At 48.1% G+C, this 12,040-nt stretch overlaps 1 protein-coding gene across 1 annotated transcript; it reads left to right on the top strand.

Moving 5' to 3' along the window:
• The first annotated feature begins 3,884 nt into the window (after nucleotides 1-3,884).
• THEM6 (thioesterase superfamily member 6) lies at nucleotides 3,885-11,253 on the top strand. The gene is made up of 2 exons (XM_036734734.1): nucleotides 3,885-4,277; nucleotides 11,059-11,253. Exons 1-2 carry the CDS (start codon nucleotides 3,927-3,929, stop codon nucleotides 11,167-11,169), a joined length of 462 nt encoding a protein of 153 aa, XP_036590629.1. The 5' UTR covers nucleotides 3,885-3,926; the 3' UTR covers nucleotides 11,170-11,253.
• The last annotated feature ends 787 nt before the right edge of the window (nucleotides 11,254-12,040 follow it).

The following is a 12,040-nucleotide window of genomic DNA, read 5'->3' as shown; positions in this document are numbered from 1 at the left end:
CCTATTCTCCTCCGGGGATTTTCTCTTTCCAGGTCCCATGGAAATGATCCTGAGCTAGAATCGGATTGCCCTATGGGGTTTTCAAATAGGCTTCGACTGCTCCTAACTGTAATAATGTACTAACTCCTATCTCCATCCCAACTTTGAGGAAATAAATCAAGGGAATTTACAAATATAAAAATTTCAAGTCTCAACAAAATAAAAACAATTATATAGGGTATGTCTGTTATAAATGAATGGCCTTGCAGTGGGCACTTACTATTGAATCATTTGAATTCACAAAATCAGACAACGATAACATTCTTTGATTCTGTGGATTCAAATCGTTCAGCTCCAACATTCTGCAATTTTATAGTTTCAAACTAATCAATTCAACAACCATTTATTAATCACCCACCAAGTACAAAGCACCCTACCAGCTGGGTGCTGGGGATTCAAGGCAAAATTTAAAACAGTCACTGCCCTCAAGGAGTTTATATTCTATTGGTCGAATACTACAGCCACTCAGAAGGTCTAGTTGAAATTAGATGACATCAATTTACAGGGGATCAAATTTCTTGGCTTTGTAAGAGGTGAACCTTGCTTTTGTTTCCAGAGAAAGTGTCATGTGCCAAATAATAACATTGATTAGCACTTAACAAGGATGTGGGTGTCCGCATAACAGTAGGTGAACCACGCCTTCCTTGTACTTTAGATAAAATCCTTATCTTCAAAGACCAGAGGAGAATTTTACTACTCTTATGTTAACGGTGAAGGAAGCTTGAAACTTCCTGGATAGGTCCCTTATCAATTGGGGTAGAATCTAAATGTAAACAGGAGTGGAGACCCATGTATGGGGGGCAGGGTCCCCTAGGTATTTTTTCAGATTGTGAACTCGGAAGTGCACCTAACCCATAAGAGGCAGACGGGAAATTCAAATAATATAAAAAAGCTGTCATTTGTCTGAACAAGCTGTACTCTCCATACGGGAGGTACCCATTCCCTAGGAATGTGGAATAATTGGCTGAGTCCCCTGTACTCCACTAGAGGGCTGCCCATTTATTCAGAAAGCATAAATGTAAGATATAATGAAAACCTTCCTGGCTCTCCAACGAGTATTGTTTATTCCTAGACTAAGTATGTTTCTCACAGCTTTCTGCAGCAATGTTTCCACTTCTCATGAGATGTGTAGGAACATAGATAGGCAAGGTTCAGGTTTGAGTTCATCGAGGCACGAAATAAGGGGCAAAGGATATGCAAAAGTAGAGGCTCTTGTATAACTGAACTGTTTCGCCAGAGTCAAGACTAAGAGAGAAGAAAAGAAGACCAGAGTATAGATGGCAGAGTGGAGGACCAAGGAAGGGTGGTGTTGCTGGATTCACAGGGAGTACAAAATTTGGATGAAGGAGGCAAAGGTATTGATGGAAGGCCTGGAGGCTAGAGGTAGGAACGTCAAGAGGAAGGGTAATAATGGGTGATGTTGTGGTTATTCATATTATGGACGGAGAAGCAGAGGTTCAGAGAAGAGAAGGGACACGTATCAGAGATGGAACTCGTACCTCAACTGGAATTTCCTCTACAACATTCCTGGCAACAAATCATCCAGGCCCTGCTTGAAAAGCTCCATTGATAACTTGTAATTTTAAGTAACTTTAACTGTAATTTTTTTTTCTTAAATTAAGACTATTATTTTTTAAAAAATCAAGATTTTTCTAAAATCTGCCTCCCTGAAACTCATCCACTGCTGTTGGTTCTAACCCCCACTCTCATCCCAGGGGCCAGTCAAGAACAAATTTAATTAATCCCTCTTCCAACTCACAGCTCCTTGATAAATACTAGGTGAATAAACTGAGGCCTAGACAGAAGTAACTTGCCCAGAGTCACATAGCAAGTCAGTGTGGAGCCTAAAATAAAACCCAGGTATCCTGACTGAGCCAGCTAGGTGGCACAGTGGATAGGGCCCTGGGCCTGGAGTCAGGAAGGCTCATCTTCATGAGTTCAAGTCTGGCCTCAGACACTTACTGGCTATGACTTTGGGCAAGTCATTTAACCTGTTTGCCTCAGTTTCCTCGCCTGTTAAATGAGCTGGAGAAGGAACTGGCAAAACCACTCCAAGATCTCTGCCAAGAAAACCCCAAATGGGGTCCCAAAGAGTGGGACACGACTGAACAACATCCTGAGTCCCACCTAGACTCTTCTTAAAATGTACAGTTCTCATCATACCATTCCTGTGTTAAACACCAGGCTAGAGAGAATCCCACTAAGCCAGGAGCCCCACCCCCTGGGGAAACCAAGGTAGGCTGTGCCAGGAGCCATGCGAAGGATAAGGGCTGCTGACATCTACATAGATTTTAAGATTTACAAAGCAATTTGCATCTGTCACCTACTTGTCCAGTAGAAGGCATTATTTTATAACTATTTTATAAGACTACTGAGGTTTTGAGAGGTTGGCTGATTTGCTCAAGGTCACAGGGTCAGAAAGTGTCTGTGGCCATATCGGAACCTTGGTCCCCTTCCTTGCCATATAGACAAAGGAGGATATAGGATTTAGAGCTGCTTGTGGGACCTTCAAGATTCTCCAGTCCAGGAGTTCTGAACCTTTTTCGTGCCATGGACCCCTTTGGCAGTTTGATGTGGACTACTACGGGTTTCTTCTTCCTTTCATATTTGAAGGAAATACTAAATTTCAAGTACAGGGTGATTAAAAATAAAGATGTAGTTTTTCCCCATCCCAGTGCCCTGAAATCTATCCCTGGACCGCTTGGAGGGTGTCTACGAGCCTCAGGTTAAGGACCCCCGCTCTAACCCATCATTTACAAAGAAAACAAAGTGTGGCCGAGGAAAGAGGAATGAGAGACCAGAAGTCACGGGGTTAATTAGGAGACTAATTAGATAATCGTTGTATTAGCAGCCTCAAGTCCTAGTCCAGCTTGGGCATTAACCAGCAAAAATAGATTAGACGAGCTCCAAATCTCCTTTCAGTAATAATGATGATGATAAATAGCTACTAGAATTTATACAGTCATCCTTAGAACAACCCGGCGATGTGCTGTTATTGTATTCCTTCATTCCTATTTATCCCTTTTTTGCAGAGAAAATAACTAAGGTTGAGATTGGTCCAGGGTCACACAGCTAGAAGGCATCTGGGGCAGAATTCGAATTCAGGTCTTCCTGACTCCAGGTTCAGCGTTCCATCTTCTGCATGACCTTGGTGCCTATGAAATCTATGGATTTTCTGACTCTGAATCTAATGCATGTAGCACATCACCTTGTTACCCTCCCTAGGGAAAGTCAACATTGCCCCTGCCCCCTCTAAGAGGGGTGTGCCCCCACCCTGAAATGTATTCTGGATTCTGGGGAGGAGCCTAGCATCTGGACTGCGGCATTCTCCCGGGAGGGGGGGCGCGGCGTGGCGAGCTCGCGCGCCCGGCACGCTGGACCAGCTGCCCAGGGCCTCAGCCTGCAGCAGCAGCTTCTGACTTGCATTCTAAGAGAGGCTTGGAATATTCCTCGAGAGGCATCCGCCTCGGGGGGCCTGAAGTTCCGAGACTCGGCCGGCAGGTGGCGCCGTAGCTCTCACAGCGTTGGGTGGGAACCTGGCGGGGACACGACTCGGGGCCAGTGACCCCAGAGCTCTCGGGGAAAAGCGAAAGCCGGCCGGGCTGGACCCGAAGGCGGAACGAACCAAGATTGGGAGGGGCGGGGGGGGCAGAGCGAGAGGAAGGGCGGAGCCACGTTGCGGGGGCCGCCCAGCCTCGCACTATCTCCCCTCGCCCGGCTTCCGCGGGTGGTTTCTCCCATGCGCCGCATTCGCTCAGCGTCTCTCTCCCTCTCCCGGTCTCTCTCCCGGTCCCCAGGCCGCGGGGGGGCCCTCGCAGCCGGCGTGCGCTCCCTCTCTCGCCGCCCGCCCGCCTTCCGATCCGTCCCCTCCCGCTGCCGCCGCCGGGATGCTGTGGCTGCTGGTGGCGCTGGGGCTGGCGGCCGCCTACTTCTCCCTGCTGGACGGCTGGTACCTGGTGCGCGTGCCATTGGCCGTGCTGCGCGCCCAGCTGCTGCAGCCGCCCGTGCGCGACCTGCTGGCGGAGCAGAGCTACGCGGGCCGCGTGCTGCCTTCCGACCTCGACCTGCTGCTGCACATGAATAACGCGCGCTACCTGCGCGAGGCCGACGTGGCGCGCGCCGCGCACCTGGCGCGCTGCGGGGTGCTCGGGGCCCTGCGCGCGCTCGGAGCGCACGCGGTGCTGGCCGCGTCGTGCGCGCGCTACCGCCGCTCACTGCGCCTGCTGGAGCCCTTCGAGGTGCGCACCCGCCTGCTGGGCTGGGACGGCCGCGCCTTCTACCTGGAGTCGCGCTTCATCAGTGGCCGCGACGGCTTCGTGTGCGCGCTGCTTCTCTTCCGCCAGCACGTGCTGGGCACCACGCCCGACCAGGTGGTGCAGTACCTGTGCAAGAGGCGGGTGAGCGAGCCCCTACTGCCCGCGGGTCCGCACCCTCAGCGGAATGCCCTCCCTGGCCCTCCCGAAGGCACCAACGCCGCCACCCCAAGAGAGCCCCCCTGGATGGCATCCCCCAAGCAGACATTCCTGCATGCCCCAACACCGCCCCCCACCCTCTAGAACTCTCCCCAGTGCACCTCTACATGCATCAAAGCCTTCCTCCTAATCCCCCCCCCCCGCAAAGACCCCCATGGCATCCCCCAAACAGACATTCCTGCATGCACCAACACCTCCCCCGCCCTCTAGAACTGCCCCCGATGGCATCTCTACATGCACCAACTCCTTTGTTCTAATCCCCCCACCCCGAAAAGACATCCATGGCATCCCTCAAGCTTATACCTGCATACATCAATTATTTCCACCACCACCACCCCCCCCCGCCGTGTAGTGTATGTCCTGCGTTGTACCCCCAGCAGCTTCAACCCTGTACACAGTCAGGGATCCTGCCTCAGTTGCCTCCTGCATCCCCCTCCCCCCAACCTCCTGATTCACATTCCCTCCAGTGCCCCCGGCCATCTCCTAATAGTCCAGGGCAAGTCCTTTAGCAGATGGCCCTCTGGTTCTCTTGTGCCCCAACTGATGTCCTTTCTCTTCTCCCTTCTCACCTACTAACTCAGTGTCTGCTGCTCCCTTTGCCCAATCCTCTGCCTCCCCCTGCTCTCTGCCTCTAATTATCCCTCCAGTTCTCCCCATCACCACCATCATCTAATTTTCATTTTAATTTACATGCTCCACATGATCCTAAAATATTGGGCTGGGAGCTCCTCTAGAATATAAAACGTAGGATGTCAGAGCTGGAAGGGGTCTCAGAATGTTCATTGTTGGAACTGGGAGGGCCTTAGAACACAGTATCAGAGCTGGGTAAGAACTTAGAAAATAGAAAGTCAGAAGGTGCGGGGGAGAACCTTAGAACACAGAATGCCAGATCTGGGAGGACCTTAGAACAACATAATATCAGAGATAGGTAAGGACTTAGAATATAGAAAGTCAGAAGGTGCAGGGGAGAACCTTAGAACACAGAATGCCAGAGCTGGGAGGACCTTAGAACATAATATCAGAGATGGGTAAGGACTTAGAATATAGAAAGTCAGAAGGGGGGAACCTTAGAATGCAGAATGTCAGAGCTGGGTAGGAACTTAGAATATAGAAAGTCAGAGCTAGGAGGGGCCTTAGAACACAGCGTTATAACTGGGATGGCCTTAGAACACAATATCAGAGTTGGGTAAGAACTTAGACTATAGAAAGTCAGAGCTGGGTGGGACTTTAGAACACAGAATGTCAGAGCTAGGAGGGACCTTGGAACATATAACTTGACATTCTGGAAGCTGAGAGGGCTTTTGGAATGTAGAATATCAAATCTGGAAATACCCCTGGAAGGTAGAATGCCAGAGCAGGGAGGGACATTTGGCTATAGAGTTTTCTATTCTGGCAGCTTCTTGACTTGTCCTTCGTAATGTTTCTTGACTACAGCCACATCCATGTCAGTTAAGTGTAATAAAGTCTAGACTTTGGAACATAGAATTCCAGCATGGCCTTAGAATACAGAATGCTTGTAATTAAATACATACTATGTTTAAGGCCTTGTGCAAGTCAGTGGGAAGTGAAACATGCAAAGGATTCAGCCCTCAAAGAACTTACATTCAGTGGGGGGATTACAAAATACACTCAGATAAGAGACTAGAAGTTAATTTGAGGAGAGAGGGTGCCCTAACTTCCGAAGGGATTGGGGAAAGCTTTATGGTGGGGTGGGATGGGATGGTGGCAAATGCCATAGACTTGATGTCAAAGGGGACTCAGGTTCAAATGTTAATTATTATTATTAATTATATCTCAGTTCTGACTGGCAAATTACCAAACCCCTCTGTGCTCCATCTCTATATTGAATTATATATAATTAGAATATATGATATATTGTATATAATCCTTTACATATATTTAAATTATATATTTTATGTATTTATTTACATTTATATAATTCTTTGCGTGGGTTGTTAGGATGGCATGAAATGACATATGTAAAGTGTTTCTCAAACCTTAAAGAGCTTTATAATTAACTGTTATTGTAAAATGTAGAAAGTCAGAGCTAGAAAGGACCTTAGAACATAGAAAATCAAACCTAGGAGGGATCTTAGAACCTAGAAAGAGCCAAGAGGGACATTAGAACATAGGAAGTCAGAGCTGGGAGGGACCTTAGAACGTAGAAAGTCAGAGCTGGGAGGGACCTTAGAACATAGAAAGTCAGAGCTAGGAAGGGCTTTAGAACATAGAAAGTCAGAGCTAGGAGGGACCTTAGAACATAGAAAGTCAGAGCTAGGAGGGATCTTAGAACATAAGAAGTCAGACCTAGGAGGGACCTTAGAACATAGGAAGTCAGAGCTAGGAGGGACCTTAGAACATAGGAAGTCAGAGCTAGGAGGGACCTTAGAACATAGGAAGTCAGAGCTAGGAGGGACCTTAGAACATAGGAAGTCAGAGCTAGGAGGGACCTTAGAACATAGAAAGTCAGAGCTAGGAGGGATCTTAGAACATGAAAGTCAAAGCTAGGAAGGGCTTTAGAACATAGAAAGCCAGAGCTAGGAGGGACCTTAGAACATAGAAAGTCAGAGCTAGGAGGGACCTTAGAACATAGAAAGTCAGAGCTAGGAGGGACCTTAGAACATGGACTCTGAGGCCTGGGAGTTACTTTAGAACGTAGACTTGACCAAGGTCACAGGGCAGCACTAGAAGCCAGGTGTCCTGACTCCCCTGGGGTCTCAGGCTCTTGCCACTAATCCTGGCCCTGCTGAGGACTCACTGTGTGACCCTCAGGCAGACTGTCAAGGGAGGGACTTGGATTATGTAATCGCAGAATGTGAGAGCTAGAAGAAACCGCCAGGGATCCTTCTGCATCATCTCCTCATTATAATTCATCAGAAAAGCTTACATTACTTTATATTATTTCAGTCGCTTCTCCTGTGAGGTAGATGTATTTGTGATTGGGGCCAATTTACGGGTGAGAAAACTGAGCCCTCGAGAAGGGAAGGAAATGGTTTAATGAAATCCAGATAGCAAGTAGTAGATCACAGGTCACCTGATTTAAGACCAGATTCTTCCTTAATATTTAAGTAATAACGGTGTTTCAGGACATTTGAGTCAGATAGGTAATTCTGAGCTTAACCTGCAGGGTCTAAGTGCGGAGGAGAACCAAGCCCAAAGTCAAGGAGTTTCCAGAATCCCAGAATTAAGAGGGTCCTTAGAGATTGTCTAGTCCAACCCAGAACTGGGCACAAAGTCCCTTTATAATGTCCCAAAGTCAATATAATAACATTGAACTCAGTGCTCCTCCTCCTCCTGTGGTCTGACCTGGGCCAAAGACAGTGACTATGGCCTCCCTTCTTGGGACTTCTCTGAATCTCTCAGTGCAGCACCAGCGAGCCTAATTAACCTTTTGGGCTTCTGATCCATGTAACCTTTCAGGCACCAAACCCCAATTCTTTTTCATGTAAATGTGGCTGCTTCACCCATTCTGTTCTCTAGTTGATTTTTTGGACCTCAGTGTGGCACTTTGCATTTGTCCCAGTTGAATTCCTTCCTAATCGAAGGAATCCTAGCTTATCAGGATCTTTTCCAGCGTTGGCTGGGTTGTCCAACCCATGAGCTGTCAAACTTCCTAGACTTTGTGTCATCTGCACTGCTGACCTTGCTATCAGTGGCTTCATTGAGGACAAGAGGTTGGACCCATTGGGAAGTCTGATGAAACCTAAAGACCCCACCTCAGAATAATGTTTTTAATTTAAGGAAATGCTAAATTTCAGTTAGATGTTACTGAAAAGAAAGGTGCTTTTATTTTTCCACTGAATTTCATGGGTCCTCCAGTGCAAGCCATTTTCATCTTGAAGCCAAAAGTTTCTTCCTCTGTAAATGGGGGATAGTAATGCTTGAATGACCTGGCTTGGGCAGTTGTGAGGAAGAAACTGCTTTGTAAACCTTTACCATGGGCATATGAATTTTGTTCGGCAATTATTTCCACCCTGTGTACTCCAGCACCTAAATGAGGCTCCTTAGGGACCTTAGAAAAGAGTGGGGGCGAGGAGAAGTCTGATAGGAGACACAGGAAGAGCTGAGTTCAGATCCAGCCTCCAGACAGGGGAGAAGACTCCCCTGGGACCCTTGAGCTGGTCCTGGAAGGGGGATCAGGAAAGCCTTCAGGTTTGGAGGTAAAGGAAGCCTTGGGTGTTGTGTAGATGAGTTAGGCTGAGGTCAAGAGGACACTTGTACAAATATGAGTTTGGGGCCTGGAACGCCAACCTGAGGGCTTCCAGCCACATGTTATGGGGTATTGGGAGGCAGTATCTATAGGGGTCTCAAGATTTTGGCGTGGGAAAGGGGCCCAACAAGAGCAGTTTCATTCAGGTGGTGGAGGCTGGCATTTTGTGCAGGGTACAGAGAGAGTCTGGTGGTAGACATCTGTCATCTGTCCTGAGCAGAGTATGGGAGTGATGAGACCCAGGTCCCCCAGGGGCGAGGCAAGGATTGTCCACCAGCCAGATGGAGGTCATCGAGTCAGGTGCCTGGCAGAGCAGAGCTTTTTGTTTGTTATTTTTTAAATGATCAACATTTTTAAAAGTTATTTACTTTTAATTTTCAACATTCATTTCTGTAAGTTTTAAATTCTTCCCTCCGCCCCCCAGCATAGCAGGGCTTTTTAACCTGAGGCTTGTGAACCTGGTTTGAGAGGGCATTTTAGTAACTATATTTCCATATAATTAGTTTCCTTTGTGCCTGGCCCCTAGTAGGTGTTTGATAAATATCGATTGATTGATTGTAATCCTGTGTGTTTTATTTTATGCATTTAAAAACATTCTTCTGAGAAGGGGAATGTAGGTTTCACCAGATGGCCAAAAGTATCCATGTCACAAAAAAAAGGTTAAGAATCCCTCACATAGTCACAGAATTCATCTAATCTTAAGTCCCTCCTTTTATAGATGATGGCCAAGTGTCTTGCCCAAGGTCACAGATGGGATTTGAACTCAAGTGTTCTGATTCAGAATGCTTCTCATTGCATCCCCCTGTCTGATCCAAGTCCCTCCTGGACCCCTCCCAGCCCCGGTGCAACGGGCAGAGCTCTGGGTCTGGAGACAGGAAGGATCTGGCCTCAGAGCCTAGCTGAGTGACCCCTGGGCAAGTCTTTTAACCTCTGCCTGCCCAAGTTTCCTTAACTGTAAAAAGGGGATAGACCACACCTACCTGCCAGGGTTATTGTGAGGATCACATGACATCATGGTAAAGACCTTAGCACAATACTGAGGCACATAGTAGGTGTTTAGTAAATGCTTGTCTTCACCCTCAGGAATCTGATTTTTCTTAATTCTACACTATTTCTATCCTCCACAAGAGACAATAGAAAGCATGTTGAATCTGGAAATGGAGCCTCTGTTGGAATCCGAGTCTTCGGCAAGTGTGCTTCATCTCTTAGATCTCAGCTCTTTACCTGTAAAATGAGGGCACTGGACTGGGTGGCCTCTGAGGACCCTTCCCATTCTTAATCCTGTGATGCCACGATGCCTTCTCTGTTTGATCTCCCTGGGCTACAGAGAGAAGGACATGGGCACTAACCTCACAGGGAGAGACAGCAACTGATCATCACCTAAAATGTATGCAGCTGGGCATCCAGAGCATTGGCTTTAGAAGTCAAGAGGCTTGCACCTGAATGGTGGCTGTCCTGCTTAATCACTTAAGTCCATTGTGTGACTTAACTGCTTTGAGTGTCAGTCTTCTCATTTATGGAAGGAAGGACCTGTTCGATGATCTGACCTCTAGGGTCTGATGGCTTTAGCTGGACCAGGCCTGGCTGTCTACCAGTAATGTGCCAGCCACTGCACAGTTTGCTAAGATGAATACATCTAAATGCTTTTTGATCTGGAGCAGAGGGAATGCTGTGGACAGGGGTGATCAGGGAATAATTCCCCAAAGAGATGGAACTGGAAGAGAGAGGTGGGATTTGGGAGATTATTCCAGGTCAAGTCAGAGAACAGACCTAATGTGTGTAGAGGCAGGAATGAACTTGGCTTGTATTGGAGATAGGGAGGTGCTCTCATCTCCATTGGCTCATTAGTTGTAGAACTGGAAGGTACTTTTTAGAGATTATCTAGACCAGCAGTGGGGAACCTGTGGCCTTGAGGACGCAGGTTCCTCTCCCTGATCTAGACCCAGGTTTTTTTTAACTTTTATTTGGTGTCCTGGATCCCTTTGGCAATCTGGCGGAGTCTATGGACTTCTCAGATTAATGCTTTAACACGCATAAAATAAAATATGTAAGATTACAAAGGAGACCATTTATATTGAAATATTTATCACATACAGGTCTTATGTAACCAGTGATAGGTGGTAAGTAATCATTCTGGGATTTGGGGCCTGGCAATCATTGTAGCCCACAAGTTAGGGACAGAACCCTGACCCCACCCTGAGATGGATCATAGGCTGAGGCAGCCAGAGGCAGTGCTGGAAGTTGAGGGGCCTTCATGGATCAGAAGCTGGAGCTAGGGGGCGGGGCACTGCCAGGACCTATATCAGTCCTCACCTGTCTGCTTCTCCTCCCCAACAGGTGGAGTCTCCCGAGCTCCCTGAGGATCTCCAGCACTGGATTAACTACAACGAAGCCAGCAGCCAGAAGCTCCGGGCCGAATCTGGCCTCAGCAGCACCAAGGATCAGTAACAGGCTGGCCCCTGCCCTGCCCCCGGCCCTCTTCTGGAGGAAGGAACAACAGGGTCCCTGTCACTTATTAATTTATTTTCTACTTGTTTGCACTTGTTTGCTGGGGCTGGGGATTCTCAGGGAAGGGATGGGGGGAGGGCAAGGAGGCTTCTGTCTGACCGCCTACCTGGGCAGGGCCAGACTTGGGTGAACTGAGGGGAGAGGAAAGGTCAGGCAGGGGCTGTCATTCCCATTTTACAGAAATGGAAACTGAGGCCCAGAGTACGGAAGCAACTTGGTTAGTTTGATAGCAAGTCATCAGCAGAGCCACCGGCCCCTGCGCCTCTCAGTTCCCAGCCCTTGGCTCTTTCTGTTACTCTGTCTATGCCTTCTTTCTTTGATTTTGCTATTTATGCCTCCCATGGGGCTTTATTCTTGAAATGAATGACCTACCTGGAAAGCCCCCTTAATGACCAGCTTGGGGCGGTGGAAAGAGCCTTGGGTCGAATCTCAGCTCTTTCATGATCTCACTGTATGACCTAGGAAAGTCCTTTCCTCTCTCTGGGCCTCTGCCTCCTTTTTCATAGCATTCAGAGGATTTGGGGCTGGAATGGACCTTAGAGATAGTCTAGTCCAACTGGCCTTACAGCGGGGGACACTGAAGCCTAGAGCAGGGAGAAGACTCCTGTGGTTTCACAGGGAGTGAGTAGTAGAGTGAGCAGTTAATGCCCCTTTGTCCCACACCGTGCTGGGGGGTGGGGTGGAGCTGAAACACCCCTGAGGCCTCTTCCCACTTCAGACCCCCAAGGTTGACTATTCCAACATGACAAGAGTCTTTTTGCTCTCTCTACCCCAAGTGGGAGGTCCAGAACTGCTGTGTGGGCCTCTTCTC

This window comes from Trichosurus vulpecula, chromosome 1 (assembly GCF_011100635.1).
Source record: "Trichosurus vulpecula isolate mTriVul1 chromosome 1, mTriVul1.pri, whole genome shotgun sequence".
Lineage (NCBI taxonomy): Eukaryota > Metazoa > Chordata > Mammalia > Diprotodontia > Phalangeridae > Trichosurus > Trichosurus vulpecula.
Note: the sequence above shows the minus strand (reverse complement) of the source record. Positions and strands in the feature narration are given on the sequence as shown.

Excerpts from the sequence above, each read along its gene's own strand:
- THEM6 (XM_036734734.1), top strand. The coding sequence starts at position 3,927 with ATGCTGTGGCTGCTGGTGGCGCTGGGGCTGGCGGCCGCCTACTTCTCC. Across the intron at positions 4,278-11,058 it reads GCCTGCTGGAGCCCTTCGAG|GTGGAGTCTCCCGAGCTCCC; the intron begins GTGCGCACCCGC and ends CCTCCCCAACAG.